The sequence below is a fragment of the Chamaea fasciata genome, unplaced genomic scaffold (assembly GCF_029207755.1).
Source record: "Chamaea fasciata isolate MVZ Bird 193981 ecotype frontalis unplaced genomic scaffold, bChaFas1.0.hap1 SCAF_1, whole genome shotgun sequence".
NCBI classification, from domain to species: domain Eukaryota; kingdom Metazoa; phylum Chordata; class Aves; order Passeriformes; family Sylviidae; genus Chamaea; species Chamaea fasciata.
The window spans coordinates 4,754,542-4,776,669 of NW_027094086.1; the positions used below are offsets into that span (position 1 = coordinate 4,754,542).

Here is a 22,128-nt window from a genome sequence, read left to right on the forward strand (position 1 = left end):
TTATGGTTTATGTGAAAGTCTTCCAGACTTAATTGGTATTTCTTCTATTTAGCTGCTTGAGCAGAAATGCATGGGAAATATCACTGAAGCAACTGGGGATTTGGGCTTGGGTTTTATTTCTTTGAATATCTAAGCAAAATTTTATCTTCCACTCATTCACAAGCTCCTGCCTCATGGGGAGAAACTTCATTAACCACACCTCAAATATATCTTCAGTTTAATCATGACAACACATCTTTTTAGCCTTTGTCTGTGCTGGTCTGGGGGGTGTTGAGGTCGGTTGGATACAGCCCTTTCCACACTGCAGTGCCTGATCTGCTGCCTGATTCTGCTTCAGATCTCTGCTCTCCACACACCCGATCCTGGTTCAGATCTCTGCTCTTCAAACACTGAACTCTGGTTCAGAACTCAGCTCTCCCCACATCTAATTCTGGTTCAGGTCTCAGCCCTCCTGCTGGGACAGAGGATGTTCTGTCAGTAAAGGATCTCATCTGCTCCCAAGTCCTTCCCTGGGTGTCACGCTGTACTCCCTCAGCTGCCTGCTTCCAAAGGGGCTGGCAGAGCAGCCTTGTGCTGGGAAATATTCCTTCTGATCATGTTCCCTGTGATCCTTGTCTCTGCTTGTTCATGTGTGCAGGGAGGGGACTGTCCCAGGAGGCATCATCAACAATGCAGGAGTTTGGAGCAGCCCTGGAATGGGATGTAGGAGATAAGGAATCATGCTGAAAGTTCTCTGGCTCTGTCCTGCAGCTCAATGAAATCTTAAAGGGCTTCAGGGGATCTACCTGTTTAACCACTTATTTACCATAAAATGCTGATACATCTATATAATAAAATTGTACTAATTGTCTTCTGTAATTGGCCTTACCACATTAATTGATTCCATACCAGGGCTTAACCCCCAAAACACTGCTGTGCTTCCAGGCCCCCAGGCAGTGCAGTTCCAGACTGCCAGTGGGGATCCCCTGATCTGATCCTAGACTGCCACCGGAGATCAGTGGAGATGGTTGAAAATGGTTCAGTGTAAGGAAACATTCTGTTGATAGTTTTGTGTGAATCTCCTCCTCATTTTGATATCCTGTTAGCTCCAAGCAAGTCTGCTGTTGAAACTTAACTAGGTTTTCTTGAAAATCTTTTTTATACCTGTTGTTTCTCTCAGACGTGTTATCTGCCAGTTTTCATGGGCTCTGAATGTTTCTTCAGCTGTGCTCTAACAGGCTGTTTTTGTTATATGATAAAAAGTTTTGTAGCAGTTTCTGAAACCCTTGTTGGTTTTACATAGCCAGATTTTTAAATTAAATGTTCACATTTGCTACATTCAGAATGAGAATTGGTCACCTGCTGATAGACAGCTGCTTATAGTCTTCTCTTTCTTAGTATTTTGGTGTTCAAAATGTCATAGAGCTTTGAAAGGTGGAGGAAAACCTCCCTTGTTTGGATACTTGAAGAGCAAGATGTTTAGTTTAGAGGACTAAGATATGACCTGTTTAAATTGATCTGATGTTTCTACGCGGAGAAGATAATTAGTATTAAGTTCACTGTTTTGTTAATGAAAAGTATTAATAACAAAAGTCAGTCAAACTAGGAACCAGGCAAATTCAACTAAATAAAGCAAATAAAGCTCTCATTGGGTGCAATTAAACTGACAAATCATTAGGAAAATCTGTCAAGCAATGGATTTATATTAATGTTCTCAGGATTGGATGTCATTCTAAAATATATTCCTTACTTCTACACTCTTGAGCTGAATATAGATTCTACTGAGTGTTAACTCATGACACGTGGGAGGTTACATACAATAGTTAAATTATCTTGGTAATCAGAGGTATTTAACTTGTGCTAATGGTGTAACATTGCAGTGGGTTCATGAAAGAGCAGCAGAAAGTAGCTTGCAGATTTGAGAGAATTGATTTTTGAGATCCAGATGTTAAATATGTATGGTTTGACACATGAAGATGTGAGAACATAAATCTGAAAATATTTATAGATGTGCTGGGAATATTTAGCATAAATGAAAAGGTTTACAACTGGAAGAAGTCAGCTGAGGACGCTTCTTGGAATACGGGAAAAGACCTTTTGCCAGTAAGGTGGAGAAACTGACTGAATCACCTGAACTTAGTCTTGAAAACTTCATTTTTAGATAATTTATTAAAAATTAAATTAAAGAGACCCTACTGAAGACACAACAGCATCAGCAAAGGTGCTGTAGATTGTTTTTCTGCTTTGCTGCTCTTTGTGTTGGTCAATGGATTTTGGAGGACAGAGTTGTCATCTGTCACACCATTGTTACCAGAGCCTAAGCTTCTCTTCCCTGTCTTTATCCATTCTGTGTAGCAATGGCTGTTCAAGGAAGGCAGAAGAGGGAAAGAAAGAAAGAAAGAAAGAAAGAAAGAAAGAAAGAAAGAAAGAAAGAAAGAAAGAAAGAAAGAAAGAAAGAAACCCACCCCCCATGGATATGAAAATACTCCATGATTTCAGTTGATGGGAAAGTGAGATGAGTCAGGATGCAGAAAACTTGCCAACCCTCCTGAGAGTTTTTTGTTTCAAACGACTTTTAAACTAGGCTGGAGACAGAGCTGCATAGAGATTGTTCACTGAAGTGAGCCATCATTGCAGCTGCATTTGGGGTTTAATTCGGTGTTCAGGGCTACTGAAGAATATCCTCAGCTGTCATTTCAAGTAATCACAATCCTCCTGAAAGAGATTTCTAGATCACAGTGTCATTGTCACTTGCCTGAAGTTCCCATGGCCCCAGTTTTGTGACTGTTTTTGGAACCATAACTGGCATTGTAAGATTTTAAAAATACAGCATGATTCATTGTGCTGCTAACTTTTGCTGGTGCTATGTTCTCAATTCTGCAGTAGATCACAACAGAAATTCATTTATACACTAAATCTCTAAGAAACTGTTCAATTAACTCATTTTTCAATTAAAAGAAAAGATTTCTTATTTGTTTTTTGATATCAGTATTGACTTAAATTTGTTATTCTGAGATTTTCAGATGACAAATCAATCTACTGAAAATGTTTCCGTCTAACTCTAGTTTTTACCTCTACAACCTTCTGCAGTTTTGTGTCACTTGTAAAAGAAAATCTTGAACATGACATTTATGGAAGACTTTTCAAAAGCAAGCGCCATGAACAAGTCAGGAAGATTATCAAAATGGAAAAATGTTTGGGTGCTGTCATTTTTTAGTAGGCTGAATTTATTGGACCAGACTTACTTTCTTCTCATTAGATGGGAAGAAGAGTCAAACCATTTCATGAACTTTTTGTTCTGTATCCTGGTGTCTGTACATGGTCCAGCACAGCTCATGATGGTTTCATGTTGTGTTTGATACCATCCTAAACCACAAACCCACCCCACCCAAATGAAAACTGACTGATTCTGGATGTGTTCAACCCAAACATTCAAAAGGAGCTGGTAAAAATGAAATGACCCCTAAAAAAGAATGGGAAGTCACTGGTAACCCATCAGAATGGGTGAAATGTGGGAGATGGTGTTCTCTACCTTCTCTGGGATGAATTGGTAAATAACACCTACTTAACTAAACTTAGAGGACTCAAAATCTATCCTCCTCAACCAATTAAATAGTTAGTTTAAACCATTAAAAGGTCGTGGATAATTTGGGAAAGGGATAATGAATTGTGTATGTGTGGGCAGGTCTTTCCCAGTTCCAGAAATCTGTGGCTTGTGACTGGTGTTTCTCTGCCAAACATGTCAGTAGGCCATTATGGTATATAATGTAATCAACTTTAGATCCATTTATTCTTTTGAGTGTTTTAAGGATTTTTTTGTAAGCTGGCAGACTTTAAAGAACCCTGATTTACATAGTGTTGAGGTCAGCACTAATGGTCTAAGATTTGGTCAATTGCCTTAAAATCCTTTAAACAATTCGATGTTTGAAATTTTCTGGTAAAGAGCTTGGTTTAAGAAATGCATTTCTGACTGCACTTGAATATAGGAGTTCAGCAAAATCCTACTGGAGTTCCTTTATCACACTTGCATGATTTGCCTCTCAAATCTCCTTTACTGACATAAATGAGTAGGTTCTTTAATAAATAGGTTTTTTAATTCCTGTCTTGCAAAGGATGGCCTTCTGTAGGTTCTGCTGGAGGGAAAATTATTATCAACTATTTGCCTTTCTTGTTAATTCTTTATTTTTCTGGAACTTTCATAACTCAGCATCATGAGTTCTACGTGCTCTTACTGACTGCGAAATGTTAAAAAAAAGAAAAAAAAAATTCCTGCTAGTTCTCTGATCTTCAGCAAATTGTTCTTTGACAGCCTCAGGGTTTCTTTTTTTTCTCTCTGTGATTTTTTTTTTTTTTTTTTTTTTTTTTTTTTTTTTTTTTTGGTTTGGTTTGGTTTGGTTTGGTTTTGGATGGTTTTTTTGTTTTTGTTTTTGTTATTTTTTTTTTTAACTTTTTTTTGGCACTACATCTGATTTTCCAGAGCTTATGCTTTCTTGGTTTCCTTACTTGGATGCAGCTTTTGTTTGAAGCTTCCTGTTTTAATAATGATAATGATAATAATAATAATAATAATAATCCTTTAATTGTGTTTGGTTTTCGTTGCTGTAATAGTCTCTTTGATACTGTCCTGTATTTATTCAGAAGATATAGGGCTACCTTTTCCTACAGTCTTAATGTTACTTTCAATTCTTTCACACTAATATCTTATTCTTCTAAGTTTTCAAGGGACTGTAATAATTCTGTAACTTCAAGTTTTATATTTTTTTACCTAAAGATTTCCCTTGAGAATTAACAAAAAATTACAAGGAGAGAATTATTTCTCGTACATGTCTATTTTGTGTAGTGTTGGAAGAGGAGGAAATAAATGTCATAGTGATGAATAATTTTCAAGAATTCATATTTGGAAATTTTCAATATCAGTGATGTTGTTTCATCCTGAAGGGCAGCTGCTTGTGTAGGTCCTTTGTGGCATGAATTGTTTTATTTGTCTCTGCTGCCAGAAGATACTGCAGGAAGCTTGATTTTTTTTTTTTTTTTTTTTTTTTTGCTTTGCTGTGGCAGAAATAACAAATTCCTTCCCTATTAAGTTTTTAAAACTAATCTACACTGGAAGTTACTCTTCCAGATCATCTGCTGGAGATGCAGAAGTTGTCTGAGACTTCACAGGTCTCATCCCACTCTCCCAATGATGAGGTAAAAGCTGATAAAAGCTTTTCCCCCTTTTCTTCTCCTTTTCTTTCTGGTAACTGACTCAAGTACTGGCCTTCCAGTTATTTATTTCTTGTGAGTTCTGAGGAAGAAGTTTCTACCAAAAGCCAAGTCTCCTTATTTGTTCTAAATTCTTGAGTTTTGACATGTTTGCTTCAGGCACTCAGCTGCCTTCCTGCATCCCCCTCTGTATTCAGTAGTCATTAGGGTTTTACAAAGAGAGAGAAATCTCTTAAAATATATATTAAAAAAGCCTCCACCCCCACTTTGCTTTTTGTTTTTGCTATGAGACTTGGTCCTGACCCCAGCAGTACTTGCTGTTCTCGCAGTGCCTGGCTGCAGGGGACATTATTGTCGCTTGGGGACCTAAACCTCGACCTCCTGGGCTTGACCTGGGAGTGTTCCCACCCCAAAGGTTGGCAAAACTTTTCCTCCTGTGTGTGCTCTGGAAGGGACATCTTTGATTTTCAGAACAGAGTTGTATTATGGACCAGAGAACCTGTTTCCAAAGTAGAACAGTTCTTAAACTCTTGGACTTCTGAGTTTAATTGCCTTTGGAATGGAATTTCAGTTCAATTGTAAACTACTGTGCAGTAAATATAACGATAACTATAACTGTAACTACAACTATAACTAGCTATAACTATAACTATAACTATAAATATTCTTGGTTGCCCCAGACACACAAATGTAGCTTGATTGTGCACATTGAAGGATGGCTCTGACAATTCGCACCTCACCAATATTCCTCTTTCTTCCCTCTTGGGGATATTTCTGGGTTGTTCAGTAGCCTCCTGGGAAGCTGTTAATTTCAGATAGATTGGTAAAGTGTTATTGCAGCTGTCTGATTGGATTTGGCATTTTGGTACCTGGTTCCAATACATTTTCATGGGTATTATATTTTTATCACCAGTGCTGCTATTTCTGCCTATTCTCCCAAAGAAGAGAAGGTTGTAAATTAGAATAACGTTTTCCAGAATACTAATTAGAATAAAATAAGTATTGAAAATATTAACACTTAATTGTATGAAGTAGTAACTAAATTAGTAAATTATTATTAATATTATCATAATTAATAAGACTGGTGAATATTATAAAATAATTTTAATTATAATTAAAAAGTTTATTGGAATGAACTTTAGCAGTAAGGTTTCTATTCTGCAATTCTGTCAGTATTATTTTCTTATTACCAGAAATGCAGTTGGTGTATTTCTGTCAAATGCATCTGGGGAAATTTGGATTTAAAGAATAGTAGCTGACAAATATTAAGTTTTTCTGTGAGAAGTACCTGTGTTTGCCTGTCTTACAGAGGGAGGAGAGTTCTCCCTCTCAGAGAAGTTTCACTCAAGGTTAAGTGCTCCAACTGCCAGCTTGTTTTGGTCTGTAGACAAGCCATGGAAATGGATTTTCTCCTTTACAATAAAATTTCTCCTTTACAACGAACTTAAACAAATTTAAAATTTTGCTTGCAAATTTGTGTCTTAAAGAGGTAATGCCAAGGTAATTTAAAATAATCCAAGTCTTTTTTATTTATGTGAAGGTTCAAGAGAAACTGAAAAATGTCTGTGGTTATACCCACAGAAGTGAGTGTGAAAGCTGCAAAGTGAGAATATAGACAGGTGAAGAACTGCTGATAATGTGCAGGTCAGAATTGTCGGGGGACTGCTTCTCTTTAGGATGTATCCTTCTGGTCTAGCAAAAGAAAAAATAATCTAATTTTTAAAAAGGTTGTTTTTAGTAAGGATAAGGATGTTCTAACAATTGAAGGAGGAGATAAAACCTGTATGTCAATGTATGTATTCGTTGCATATATATCTATATCCATGTATAAACACTAATTTTGATAGACATACAATAATATCATCACTAAAATTATGGTTTTTTCCTTCCATCTGAACAGCACCCGGCAGTGTCACCTCCTTCTTGATGTCTTCAATTCCACAGAGCATGAGCTGACCATCAGTGCCAGGAACAATGAAGATTTAATTCTGCACCCTGGGGAGTGTCAGCGGTGAGTGCTGTCACTGCTGAAAGGGCCCAGATTTAGCCTGATTATTTTTCTGCACAAAACTGATGACATTTAGGTGCCTGTTTTTCATTTTAAACGCTGTACACATGTTGAAGAACATAAAAGTTTTGCTTTCGTTAAGGTGCATCTCTAAGTTTAAGCAATGTCTCAAGTAAATTTATTTTGACTCTGCATGTAGTAGTCCTGAAAATAATGAAATGAAAGCATTTGGTACTGAGGTGTACTCCTCATTTAACTTTTGTACACTGTTTGGATGTAATTTCCATGTACTCTGAATGTAATCTTGGTGTTAAAACCTGATAGTTTGTTATCCTTTCCCAGTTTTAAATTTTCTTTACGTGGTTCCCCAGCCATTTCCTCACTTTTCCTACAAGGAAAACTACAGGAAAGAATAATAGAATTGAAGAAAAAGCAATTCCAATCTCTGTGGGAAAATATATTTCCGATCAAGCAGCCTGTTTTGGGTATTGACTCTTAAAACCCTGCCAGGGTGATGTACAGCTCATTATTAACCATTATTTGCCATTATACACCTGCCTCGGATTCCTGCTGCTGGCTGTCGCCTGGGGTTGCCTTGTTAATCTCCTTCAGATGATCATTGCATCTGAATTCCAATTTCATCCTAGAAAAGGTGATAATGTGAAAAAGGGAATCTTGCTTTTGGGTCAGGGGCTCCCTGCACTGCACTCTTCTCTATGAGAGCTGTGCTGCACTTTAAGGCCTGCAACTGAGAAACTTGGTTAAGGAGAGATGTTTTCATGTCTCCAGATCCCTGGATGGATATTAAGTTCAAAGTCAAGCCATGTTAATTGCAAGGAATGCAGCTGTCAAGAAGAATTACAGAATAGGTAAAACAGGAAATTTGGAACGCTTTTTGCCTTGGTGACTCCCAAAGCACAACCAAGTGGAAATGTGTTGACTCAAACTCAGGTTGAATTTTACTTTACCAAGCAATGGACAAAAACATCAGTAACATACTTCCTTTTATTTGGAAAGAATTGGCTTTTTTCTTTTTTAAAAAGCAGTCTAGACAGTCACCAAAATATTCTTGTTCTTATCCATATTATTTAGTAATTTTATTTTTATGCCTCTTGGGGGTTTTTGCATTGTTTTAATAGTTTTCAAACCCCTTGAAATTTTTCATTCCGAGTTTTTGGGGCAATATATAACAGATAGAAATTAAGCTACAAATCATGTTAAAAAATTTCTTTGCATCCCTTTGATTGAATTTTATTTTCTTATGGATTTAAATTTAAATATCCTTAAATCATTACATTGTAATGGATATAAACCCTTTCTAAAAGTCTTTTGAAACAGTCATTTATCTAGGGAGATTGTGTATGTGTTGCAGGTATTTAAACCTTTAAAGTTATTTTTATTCTTATTGCAAAATACATTTTTCATGTTGGTTAGAAATTGCAAAGAGTTTTCTATTGGTTCTAAACTCAATTATTATCTATTTCTTGAAGGTAAGTGCTTTTAATTTTAAAACTGTGTATATGGCTCCTATGTTGCCCTGAGTTTTAATTTTTATGCCAATAGATCTACTACAGAAAAGCAGGTGAAACATACACTGGGCTTTAAAATTAGCTTCCTGCTCCTAGAAAAAGGCCTTCGTTGCTCTTTGGGGGGAAAAAAAAGGAGAAAAAAGGAGAAATTTTTTCCCTTTTTAAGCAATGGCTCCAGATCTTTGCTTTTTAATGCAGGGCAGGCATTCCTTGGAATCCGCTTTTGAACCAAGGTTTTCAACCCAAATATGCAATGCTTTTCAACACATCCCTTATTTAGAGTCTCCTTTTAGGATTTTTTTTCTTTGGATATTGATTGTTATTAATATCTGATTAATATTTAATGACAGGCTTTTCAATCAAGTTCAGGATTTCTTTCCTCTTCCCAGTACCTTTTGGATGCTGTCCTCGTTCTTTAAGTTTGCCTCGTTCTACCTTTATTTAAATTCTGACTTTTTGCCAGCTTTGGTCACTTTCTCTTCCTTTTGTAATTTCATCTCTCTCCATTCATCACCCTCACTTTGAAATCTCCCATCCTGACAGAGTGGAGGTAGCAGGAAATTGTTTTCGTTGTCCCTGTTGGTATTAGTGGGAACTGTAAGTATTTTCATTGTTTTCAAATTCTCTGACTCCAGACCCACAAAGAAGGATAATGTTGCATCCTGCTTACTCTGGCCTCTTTTGCTTCCCACATTGGATGTTTAGAAAGTAAAATAACTTGGAAGTTTTGATGTGTTGCTTCTGTTCTCTGTATTACACAGTGGTCGCTGTAGAATGTAAGTTTTTGCCTCCTGAGAGGCAATTTGCAGGGGATTCTTGCTTTGCTCCCATGGAAAATGAGGAATGCTGATGGAAGTTCCTGGGTGCTGCACTTACTACAACGCTCTCTGCAATGTATTTGGTTTATAACGAAGCTGTACAATTGACCATGGTGCTGGCAATGGGGAGGGTGAGGAGATGGAAACAGAAATGCCTAAAAAAGTCTGGAGTTGTCAGCAGATCAGTGCTGGCACTGCCAAATCTTTCTGAGGCCATGAAGGGCAGTCTCTGGGATCCATTTTGTAGTATCCACATTATTTGGTGCGTTCCAGCCCTGTCCTGTTCTCTGTCTTATTTGTATTCATGTAAAATGGATCAAATTTGTAGAATACTACACAATATTTTTATTTTAAGGTCTAAAAGGCAGTTTGCTTCAATTAACTTAGAGACAGGGCAATAATAGCTGCTACAATAACACTGCATATGTCAGGAAAAGCTGGTATTATACTACTTAGGAAAAGAGACATCCTTTAGGCCATTAAAAGACTATCTGGAAAATAGATGCCTTTTTCTACAGTAAGATTATTCTGCTGACTAGTGAAAATTATCGTTTTAGCTTTCAGAAAAGCTTAAACTTACAATTTGCTGTACTTTTAAGCCAATAATTGGGATTATTTACTCTGTGCATTGTAGCTGTTCTTGGAGATATATAAGCAGTGTTTCTGAGAAGTGACACTCTTTCCCCTCTATTTTAGTATAGAGAAACAATTGTGCTCCCTGTCATTTTATAGTCAAAAGTGATAATTTGGCCTCAGTGATTATTTTGTTCGCTCATCTTTCTGTCTTTCATCATTGCTTGTTTTTGCAGACAAACAAATTAAAGGATCAACCATTTTTTCCCCCCTATATCCCAAGATGTTAATTAGAGACTTCATATTCCAATCTCTGGTTTCCACATGACTTGAAATGTTCCTTTGTATCCCTTTGTGGCACAATTAGTGACATGTTTTAGTCTGAGGTCTTTTATTCCCATGAGATGATGGGGAGACAAGAGAACCAAGATTCCTTTGGAGTAGAGAAGGAAAAGACAGGAGATTTGTCTTCTCTCTTCCTGTGATGTTGGCTGAAGAAAAGAGGAGCAAGAGTTGTGGACGGTCGTTTGTTGAACTCCTGAAAATAATTTTAGGGTTCATTGCAAAGGTGGATTACAACCCAAATTAATTTTTGCTGCTTTACATCTGCAGGAGCTTTTTTAAACTTCAATATCCACAGGGAAATGCACTGGAGATCTGGTGTCCTGATGAAAAAATGTTAGCCAAGTTACTCCACAGAAGTTCTGGCTGCAGTGAGTGATGTTGAAGTGCTGGCAATATCTTCAGTTAATTTAAAATACCGCACGTTTTGTTCACCTCTCCGGTTGAACACATGACATTTGATGATGAGGGAAGCAGATTCTCTCATGTCTGCTATTGGAGAGTTCAGCCTCCAGAGATTTTTTCTGGACTAGCTGAGTCTCCATTTTCTTGAAGAAGAAAAAAGCTGTTTCTTGAAGCAGTCAGCTGCAATGTTAAAGGACTTTTGCAATAAGCAAAGTGCAAGTGTTTTGAATGTAATCAGTAGGAAATCTGAGCTTGTTTATCCCTGCAACGAGGTCATCAACAGGTTGTTCTGACATGGAAAAATACAGCAGACGACTCTTGGAGGGAACTGTACTAATGTCTGTGAACAAAAAAGTGTTACGACTAACAGTGATCAGAATTTATTGAAAACCCTTAGGTACGGTAATTATTGTGTTTCTTACTTGATTATCAAACCATTAAAATTAAATTTCATGACAGCCCTCATTTATGCGTAAATCGCTTCATAATTTATGGTAATAGATGTTATCTCATTAAGTGCCCCAGGATATCTCATTTTGTACCACACACCCTGCCTTGCCTTTCCATTCCCATTCTGTGCACGCTGTGCCCGAGGCATCGGCACTGGGGGAGGATTGATGCTGGGGAGGGTCTGAGTGCATCAGTGTTCCCCCCTGTCCCTGTGAGACAGCACAGCTGAGCTGCATAAGTCTTCCCCATCTGTGACACTCCCCAGCTGGGCTCTGCACATTCACACTTTGGGCTTTTCAGACTCTTCTGGCCTTGGTCTGAGGACCACAGGGATTAAAGCTTGGGATGCCCAGGACAGGAAACAGGACAGGCTGTGGTAAATGAGGAAATAGTTTTGTTGGTAATTCAAATCAGAGGGGCTTTTGTGCAAAACTTGCAATTCACAGGTGCTGGTGACCCAGGGGATGCTGATGTGAAAGAATATGATGGAATTTTGACCTTTTCATTTTTTTAATTGGGAGCTGCCTAATTAAAAATAAGCTGAAGAAATACTGCAGTAGCAAAGTCAACACTCAAGTTCAGGCTTCCTTTCTGGGTCAGCAGGTTTACCCTGCCTTTTAGCAGGGTTGCAGGGTTAAATGAGTGTGTTTGCTTACACATATACTCTACAGTAAGTTTTGGTTCTTTTTTTTACAGTCAGCAGAGTTATAGGTATTTTGCTCAGTTTTGCTAAGTGAACATCTGTGTGTATTGACTTCACCCAGTTTGATTTTTTTTTCTGTTATGTTTTAATGAGACGAGAATAATTAAAGAAACAAATTATCATTTTCACTTTTATACCTTTCTTCACATAGTCTTGTGTTTCTTTCATCCATGAAAACTAAAGAATTTTTTAAAAGTCCTTTGTGTGCATACTAATTATGAGGGCCATTTCTGTGCTTAATTATTTGATGTAAATGCATTTATTAATTGAGCTGTGAAGTCTGTGCAGTGGTACTCTGCACTTTCTGCAGCATTAGTTAACAATGCACATTTAGAAAACACTTTGAAATAAGTCCTCTTTCAAAGGGAACGAGAATTAAAAATTCTGCCCCATTTTGAACCAAAAGTTCCCCCAATAAATTTATTGTCCATGTGTAAGTAAATGATGGTTGTTATTTCTTACAGCTGCCGTGTCAGTGTTTAATTTGTGTGTCTGTTTATGACAGGGCATGTTGTCTGTATGGGAGATTAATGATTTTTTTCCATACATTGCTGTTACAGTTTATGTTTTAAAGACAAAACTGCTATGATTAAGGCTTTGCCTGCTGTCAAGAGAAAATAAAATTTCACAGCAGTTGCCCTTGGTCTTCATGTTAAATCAATGGTCAGCTGGATATTTCTGAGATACCTTCAAGTCAAATTGTACTAACTAAAACATGAAAATCACCCTTTGTTGTCAGGGCAATTGTTTTCATTTTGTCTCTTATTTGACAGTTTTTTTAAGGCTTGCCTTTTTCTAATAATAGCCAAATCCATCTTTAAACATAGCACATAATTTTGAATGGATAATTAGTTATTTTCAACAAGAAGATTGTAGAGGAATTGTTTGGGTAGGAAAGGGTGACACAACTAGCACTGGTCAGATCCATAGTATGAACCAGTTATGATTTGCATATTAATTTCAAAGCACTTTGCAAAAACTGGAGATGTTACAGGAGGATTCTGAAAAATCTGTTAAATGGCAAAATAACAAAAAATAATTAAGAAAGGGAAAGAGCAATATAAGAAGCAATAAAGAGAGATTTCAGTTGTGGACTGCTTTGTAGCTAAAGTACTCAAGGAACCCATTTGCATCCCATTTTGAGGCCCCTTCCCAGCTTGTCCGTGCTGTGGTCCTGGTTCCTTTGTACGGTGCAACGGCCCCGTGGGTGATCACAGGGGCTAAGAGTCCTCAGTGTGACTGCACTGCAAAACCCAAATGTGATATGAGATCAGGAGAGGAAAATAGAAAGAGAGAATGATAGGAGAGAATGTTGATATTCAGTTCTGGTCACGCATACGGGACAAAGAGGAGATCAAATGGTAGAAGACGCAGGTGACCAGTGAAAATAAAAGGCTTTGACTTTGGTTTGACAGGAGCAGTAAAATTTAAAGGCATTATTAATGCACTGTATGAGGTGGGGACAGAGGAGGGCTCTCCTGTAAAGGTTAAGGGAAGTGAACATATGAATAAAAAATGAACTTTGAGTTGTCTATGAATGCATCTAGAAATGAAGAGATTTCAAGACCTGAGGCATCATCAGACTGTCTCCCTCATAGAGAAGTAGAGGCAAAGACCTTCACAAAGGCTGGTACTGAGGCATCCTCCATGGAATTGCCAAAGATCTGCCTGCAATTGCCACACTTCCCAACTGGAAGACCTTTTCCAATGTTCTATCCCTGTAATTGACGATGAAAACAAATGCCCTTGTAGGTCTTACAGCAGTATATTCCTGTTCCTGTCCCTAATGCAATATCATCTTTTTCTTTTGAATAGTTAGGATGTATTTACATAGGGAATGTGCAGACAATCTATTTCCTATGATTTGCATTTGAATTTAGCATTTGTTTCTGTCAAAAAATGTGTATTTGAGCTCGGGTGAACTTTCCTTCTCCAGCTGCTGGTATGAAGAGCTTGCTTTGGGTCGTCTATCTCAGACTTGTCTGAGAAAAGGGTTTTTTTTTTTCCTCTTCCCTTCCCTCCCTTCCCCCCAAACTCAATGTATGGTTTATATCAATCCTGGGATACTGCACTGGGTAGGCAGCTCTTTTGGTATTACGTGACTTTCCATAAGAGTCTTTTTATTTTCCCACTTCTTCAGTTGCCCTTTCCTAAATCAGGGGTGACTACCTCACTGGATCTGGCCTGCATGGCAGTTTTTCTGACCTCTCCAAACATTGCCTTGGCCTCAGAAGACCCAATTTGCACTATTTATAATATTTTGTGTATGCAGCTGGGGAAACGGGAGCTTTGTGAGCGCAGGCCAAGTTTGTCTGACAGGATTTATTAAGTTTAATAGGGTACAACATAAACGTGCCTGGATAGTTTGGCCCTTATACAAAATATCACACAGATGAAGTACGAGTTTGCTGTCCCAGTTCTAAATGAGCTATAAATCACTCAAAATCCAGACCAGTCATCTTCATTTTCCCCTTAAATCCTAAGTAGATTACATGTTGTAGGACTTGCAGGGTTCAAAAGCTCTCTCTTGAAAAAAGTCAGAGTAATGGATTTCAGGATTCAGATTTAGGATTTTTTTTTTTCAAAAAGAACCTTTTTTTTTTTCTCATAGAAGAAACCAGACTTTTTCCTTCCTTAATTTCTTCAGTACTTGAAAAAAGATTTATTTGTTGAAATTTTTGGGTGCTAGGCACAGTTGTGGAAGCATCTGACAAAGTGCAGGCCTGTTAAAAAAATTGACTGAAGTGCTGGTACTTTTAAATTGGATTTTTATTTTTGCACAAGGTATGTGGAAGAAAAAGTAAGAAAATAAGAAAAATTATAATTGTTTCTTTTGTTAGATAACAATGGAACAACAAGCTAAACAGGAAAAAATACCTCTTCCTGAGGGAAGTCAGAGTTGAAATGACTTGTGCTTGCCCTTAATTCACATATATTCAAACCAATAAATTCAGACTGTGGTTTTAGAAAATCATGTTTCAACATTGATGGGTGATGGAAAAAAGTGGGGGATGAAGGTGAACATTGTCAACCTTTCACCATGAATTAATCTCCCTGATAGAATGAAATACAAAATTACCAATACTCCCAGGAAGAAAAGGTTCCATGAAACTTCGGGGTTTGTCCTTTTTCCAGTAGGGTTTCTGAACCCTGAAGGAGAAAGGAAAGTTGTATTAATCAACATTGTTTTTTACAATGTTTGTCTGTATTCCTGTGAGACAGATACATAATCAAAATTTCTGTATTGTCTCAAGCCTGCTCTGTGGTCAGCACACCTGAGATATTCTGTTGGCTGTCTCTCTTCATAAAATCCATATTAGAACCCTGGGAGTCCTGAGTGAAACAATGGCAGGCAACCACGAGGCAGAAGGAGGTGCCCTCCGCAGGAGCTCAGACAAGTGGGGGACTGCATTTGTGCAGCTCCAGCACAGCTGGCACAGCCCCATTTTCGGTCAGACTTGCCTTGCAGTGTCAGTTCAAGGCAGGCTGCAGAGATTGTTGTTGCAGACGTTGTTTCGGAATTCTTTCTTCCCCAGTGGGATGCAACAGTGCCCAGGGCAGGGCAGGCAGAGGGAGCTGCCCTGAGCTCTGTGCCTGGATGGGAGCAGCAATGCAAAGAATCATTTACTTGCCTGGTGCAGTGCTGTGAACGTGGGGCTTCATGGCTAGCTTCCAGGTTAAGAGTGATACCTCCAGAGGGACATCCCAACCTATACTATTCCTTGATTTGAAGATCTGCCTACTCACTGGAAAACAGGCTCATTCTTCCCAAAGCCAGCAGTGTTACAGGCACATGCCCATAGGAACCAGTTCCTCTGTCGCCCTAATCTCTCTTTTTTTTTTTTACCCTTCTCTGGAGGACAACTTTTTTTCTTTAGCCTTTTTTCCGTGTTTTTTCTGCTGTTACAGATGGCATAGTGCCACTGTCTGGTAAGGCTTTCACCTCCAGACTCATGTCTTACTTTAAGTAGTGTGTTGATGTGAGCAATGTGAATTTGCACAGTCCTCCTCCATAGGTTGATGCAATACTTTTTCTGCTCACTGTCACCTAAACCTGGTGCCTTGTATGTTCGTTGAACAGATGAAAAAACTCTGTGGAATTTATTTGCCTAATAAATTGCTCTGATATTTGGACACTTGGACATAAGGAGTGAAGGGTATCTGAATGCTACCTAGACCCTTTAGAGACTGCAGGACAAAGTGGTCAAGGTAGCTGAATAGTTTTAGTCCATTTCCCAATTAACAATCTTTTTTTTTTTTTTTTTTTTTTTTTTGGTGGAACATCTCCCTAACAACATTTCAGGTCATTTTTGTTTATGCTGCCAGTAAGAGACTGAGCTTTTGGGTGTAGGTCTGCAGGTCACACCTGGTTTGATCCATATCTGTGGGTAAATAGATTAATTGAGACCATAACACTCCCTGCATTTAGAAGCACTTGGCTGTGTTTTGTGGCTGTGGTGACACGGTGGCTGCGTTAATGGGATGAAAGAAGATTGTCTTGAGTGGCTGCCAGTTACGTCTGCCTTAATGGCCAAAGGATTTATGGAAGTTACACTCGGATGTTGCCCAGATTTGGCTTTCTGCCTGATCTCTGATGTTCTGTAAAAGATCACGATGGTACAGCACAGACTTCCTGAAGTTGGATATTAAAATATCCAATTTCTATTAATTTGTTTTAGATGATCAAAAGTATAATTAAAATAGCTGGTTTGTGAGTATTTCCTTCAAAGACAACACTCATTTAAAATTAGTGCTTCATCAACTTGAATTTATTCCTTACTCTTGACATCCATTTAATTTTTTCTTCATTAACTGGAAACAAAAGCTAAGACGACAGTGATTTGAAAAGATCACTGAAAGATGTTAAGTAAATGCTATAGTATATAAAGCCAACTTTTTATGACATTTTCATTTTGCAGTTACGAATGTTTCTCCAGATGCTGATTTGGAAGTTTTGTTTTCTTGCCCCCTCACCAATGCCACCATAATAACTGGGATCACAGGCAAAAAGTTGAAGCCTTCTTTGGAGTAATAGAAAGATGTATAGGTCCTGAATTAAAAAAACAAACCAGTATTCTGCTAACTGTGAATACAATTTGTGATTTGCCGTATAAAAGTGTCTAATCTTGGTAGGGATTGGGGGGATGTTTAATCTGTAATCTTTCTTCTTTAACCTCTTTTTCCCTTCACTCCAACCCACTCTTCCAGTGGCTGAATCCTCCCCAGTGAGAGCATTGCCATGTTGGAGGTTGTACAAAAATGCACACTCTTTCCAATGTGTTTTCATAACAATGAAGAATTCTGCTCTGGCTTTGTATTTTTGAAGTGTAATTGACAATTCTGAAATGAGATCACTGGGAATTGTTTGATTTCCTGGCCCTCGGTGGGAGAGCAACTCTCAGTCTGGATTGTGTAGCACCTTGATTTCTGGCTAGTGCAGGAGGTGTGTTTAAAACCTCCATAGATACACTGACCAAATTGCTCCTTATCCTATATAGGTCTTTCAGGCTATGAGAGATCCTGACATCATGGAAACATTCCAGATTTGATATGTCAAATAATAAATAAGTACCCTTAGGAAAGAGGGTGACTTGTGCTAAAGAAGGTTAATTACATGTTTATTTCGGTTTTATGTGTACAGCTGCATCGAATAAACGTGCTGAACTAGGAAGGAGTAAACAAGGCTTTATGCAGGGAAGCTGTAGCTCATAAATCCATTGAAGTTCTGTTCAGGAATAAACAAGTTTCTGGGTGAGGAGGGTCTAATTAATGTATTTCTTGACATGGGAAGGAGTTCCCCACCAGAAGCTGATAGAGAAACCAAGCAGCTCTGGGATAGGAAGGCAAAGTTATTAATTAGTATAGAAAGGGAGTAATAACTTGTAGAGCTGAGGTCCTTATTGGAGCCCCTCTGGAATGTGGGCTGGGCCCTGAACTGCTCAGCTTTGTTTGGAACTGTGTTGGAAGAGGAATGAGCAGGGGGCTGGGAAGGGCCCTGGTACTGCACTGTAAAGGAGGGACCTGATGTGAGCAGTGACAGAGGACAAGATGATGAAAAGTCAGGTGAACTTCTGTCTTAATAAATCCGAAGTGATGAACGGGGTGGAAAAAGAATCTGAGCTTTAAATAGGGGATTATAAGCTCAGGGCTGCCTTTTACCTCTTAGGAACTGTATCCAGGTTTTAGTACATCTGTGAAAATCCTACCTATGGCTCAGTAGTGGTTGAATACTAAAGAAGCATCTTTATCAGCAGAATGTTTTGTATCAACACAGGGCAGGATATTTTCATTTCTTTGGAATGATCTCACCAAATGAGAAGATGATACTTGAAAACTATTAAAGTTGAAAGGATGTGCTAGGAGAAAAATATTTGCAAAAGGGAACCTGAAATGGGAGAGGAATCCAATGTTACACTTGAGGAGAAAAAAGAGAAAATAAAAGCAAGCACACATTGTGAATAGAAGAATGAACTATAAAAATATTTCAAGTTTAATAGTCCGAGATGATTGGTAGTATGTTTTTTTTTTCCCCTCCCAATTACAGGATAAAGCTCTGCTGGTTGGTGTAACTGTTGTTAAGGTGGTTAAATTTGAAACTGGTTCATTGATTCCTGTCTTCACAAACTGAATTATTTACTTCTTGGTGAAGGTTTTGCTATTGTCCACAGATTTTTTCCTGACTTCTTACCTGAAGGTTTCTAGGGTGTTCCCACACATGCAGTTGTTGCAGGATTTGCACTGCTGAGGAGAGGAGCTGGCTGGAGGCTGTTTATGGTAGATTATTCTGGGATGGAATTGAGATTTTCCTCACCAATGGCAGGTGCTCTTCTGGGTGCTTCAAATACTCTGTTTCTCATATCCCCTGTTGCTTATTCTCCTCTTCAGAGTCTTCTTTCCCTTGAATTGTGCTGATGCCAAGCAGGTGGTTTTAGCTCTGTGCTTTAACTGGGAGGGGAAGGCAATGGACAAGCAGGAGAGAAACCTTTGCTTTAATTTTTGAGTCAGCTGAAAGAGTTATAAATTACATAACAAAACAGTTATAATCTGGATAAATTCAGGTGTTTGTTGCAACTAGGTAAACTCAGTGTAGCAGAATAGATTTGGGCCAGTGGCTTAGTGTGCTTTTCATAGAATTAAAATGTGGGTTTTCTTCCTATCTGTATAAAGTCTCCAGAAACAAACTTCTTTTGGAAAGAATCTACTGAGTCATTGCTTGCATGAGGAAATTTTTCTCTCTGACTCCTGCTCTAAAAGTTTAATAGGACAGAGGTATTTTTCCTGAAGTATTTATTCATTGTCTTTTTTTAAAAAAGTTGAAGCTGAAATATATGTCAGCTCTGCAGAACACATGGCAGAATATTAATTCTGTTAAGAGTTGGCTGTGAAATGTGTCCATGGGATTATCTCAGATAAAATCTTTTCCTTTGACAAGTGAGGGCCTAATATGTAAGTTATACTCACCACCAAAGTCTCCTTCCAGGGTTACTTCATCAGGGAAGCTTCCCAGCCCTATCTTTTATATCAAAATTGAGTTAATGAGTTGTGCATCTCCTGATGAGTTGGCAGAGCTTTTGCAGCTTCAAGGAGATCTAACACCTGCTAATATCAATGCAAAAGCTTGGCTGCAAAGTTGCCAAACCCACATTTAACCTATTTAAATCATAAGATACCATTGATCTGGTTTTCACAGTATGTTCTCCTGAGTGCTTTGGGCTTAGATGCATTACTTAAAGGAAGATTTTAGTATTTTAATTTTCAGTGTTTGAAAGGAGAGAAGCCGCCTCTTTAGCACTGAGAAAGATAAAAATTGCAGTTTAGTAATTTATTGATAATTAAGAAGAGGCATGAATAGGATTCTTTCACTGCATGAAGATTCAGTTTGGTATGAACAAAACCAGACTTGATCAGGCAAAAACTACGAGTGGAAGGCTGAAGTGAAGTGTGTCTGTGTTAACAATGAGGGTAGGAGCAGTGACTGACACTGTGCATGAACCAGGGCTACTCTTATGGTCCCAGCACAGCTGGGATTTTCCACTGGCAGTGAATTACCACTGATAGCCGGCCCAGGCTTTGAGAAGGGTGATGGTGCCCAGGTTTGAGGTTGGGGATGGTGTTGAACAAATCTTTCTGTTCAAATGTGTAGTTTGAAATCATAGAAACATAGAATGGTCTGGATTGGGAGGAACCTTCAGGATCTTCCACTTCCAATCCCTGCCAGGGGCAGAGACACCTTCCACTATCTCAGATGGCTCCAAGCCCCATCCAACCTTGAACACTTCCAGGATGGGGCATCCACAGCTTCTCTGGGCACCCTGTGCCAGAACCATCCTCATCATAAAAGCCACTTTCCTTATATCACATTTAAATCTGCCCTCTTTCCATTTAAAACCACTGTCCTGTCACTAGAGGCCTTGGTGAAAAGTCTCTCTCAGGTTTTCTCACTTCCGTTTAGGCACTGGAAGCTGCTTTAACATCTCCCTGGAGCCTTCTCATATCCAGGCTGAGCCCCCCCAGCTCTCCCAGCCTGGCTCCAGAGCAGAGGGGCTCCAGCCCTCTGAGCATTTCCATGGCCCTCCTTTGCAGCCTCTCCTGCAGGTGCGCGGGTCTCTCCTGTGGTGGGGAGCCCAGAGCTGGATGCAGCACTCTGAGAGGTATCAAGGAGTTGCAGCAGCACACATTTTATCATTTTTTTCAGGGTCGTGAAAAACATTATTTAGGGTCCTGGTGGGAACTGTGTCATTTTGTGTGTACTGTAACAAGTTAATCCCAGCTTGTTCTTAATGAGGGCGCTTGTGGTGGCAGTGATGGCCCAGGTTTGAAACAGACTTTGTAAACACTGGAAATCAAGTGGATTTTGTGTAGAAAAAGGAGAAACCTTATTTTTTTTAAGCTGTTCACTCTTGAGTACTTGTCTGTGTGTATTTGGAGAAAATACCAAACATATATCTGAGATAGTTTCCATCCAGTAAAATATATTTTTTTAACGATAACAGCTGCACATTGTATTGGCAAATAAGAGAATTGGTGCAAGATTTTTTACGAACATTTTTCTTGTTTTCTTACTCTAAACCTGTGTCTATCTCATTTTTCTAGGTAAAAATCTTTCACTCCTTGGAGTTTTTGGATGACTTGTGAGTTAAATTTATTTTGCAAAGAGTAGGCAAAGTGTGGGTAATGTTTGTAAATCTAACCTGTTCAATTTGGATAAATCTTAAACTGAGATCTTAACAGTTTAGTGACTGAAGGAGTGGGGAAAGAATAAAAAACTGAAAAAACCCCCACATATTAAAGCTACTTGAGTAGTAGTTTATTTTCCTGCTGCTCTTTGAAAAAAAAAAAAGTGGCAGGGGAGAAAAGTGTCTTTAAATAGCCTGTTGGGCTGCTGCTGCTGCATCTACTTGCTTGTGTGACATATACTGCATTTCTCGTTAGAGGTACCTTGCAAGTGCCCATGGTCGCCATAGTAACTATCTTGGAGCCTTACACCTTAAAATTTATCCTGACAAAGGTTACTGTGGCAATTCCTACTAATTGGCTTTTTTTTCTTCTTTTTTTCTTCTTTTTTTCTTCTTTTTTTCTTCTTTTTTTCTTCTTTTTTTCTGCTGCTATTTTTAACTCATCCCCTCCTCCTCCTTTTAAGTTTCAGATCCTAAGTGGAATGAATTGGCAGAATTAGTGAGAAAATGCTTTACAGGGTAAGACTAATTGGCAGCTAAATTCTGTGTTTTGTTTCTCAGTGTGAAAAAAAATCATCTAAATCATAACTTTCAGTGGTAACTAAAGGGTTATCAGATTTGTCCTCCAAATGTTTTGATATGAAAAAATATCAGTGCTCTTGAGACACAGGTTTGGTTCCTGCAGGCTTCTACTATTGTTTTTATCAAATATTAGTCATGTTGTTTATTAGCAGATATTACTAAAAGCAGAGATAGAGGGAAACAGGCCATATCCTGAAGAGCTGCAAAGCTAATTTAAAGTAAGCCTCTAATAAACAGAAGAGTTAGCCTTGTGCTGTGCTATATTGGTACCTGGGACAGGTGCTATATTGGTGCAGATGCAGCTACCTGGCATCTGCTGGTGCAGCAGGTTGAATTAAAAAGTTATTCATGGGCTGAT

At 38.5% G+C, this 22,128-nt stretch overlaps 1 protein-coding gene across 2 annotated transcripts in view; it reads left to right on the forward strand.

Moving 5' to 3' along the window:
• TRAPPC9 (trafficking protein particle complex subunit 9) overlaps window positions 1-22,128 on the forward strand; it is a 443,221-nt gene that overhangs the window by 149,476 nt on the left and 271,617 nt on the right. For both annotated transcript variants that reach the window (XM_066175518.1, XM_066175527.1), the window contains one exon: window positions 7,085-7,195. In XM_066175518.1, coding sequence (XP_066031615.1) covers window positions 7,085-7,195 — 111 coding nt within the window. The remainder of the gene's footprint in view (window positions 1-7,084; window positions 7,196-22,128) is intronic.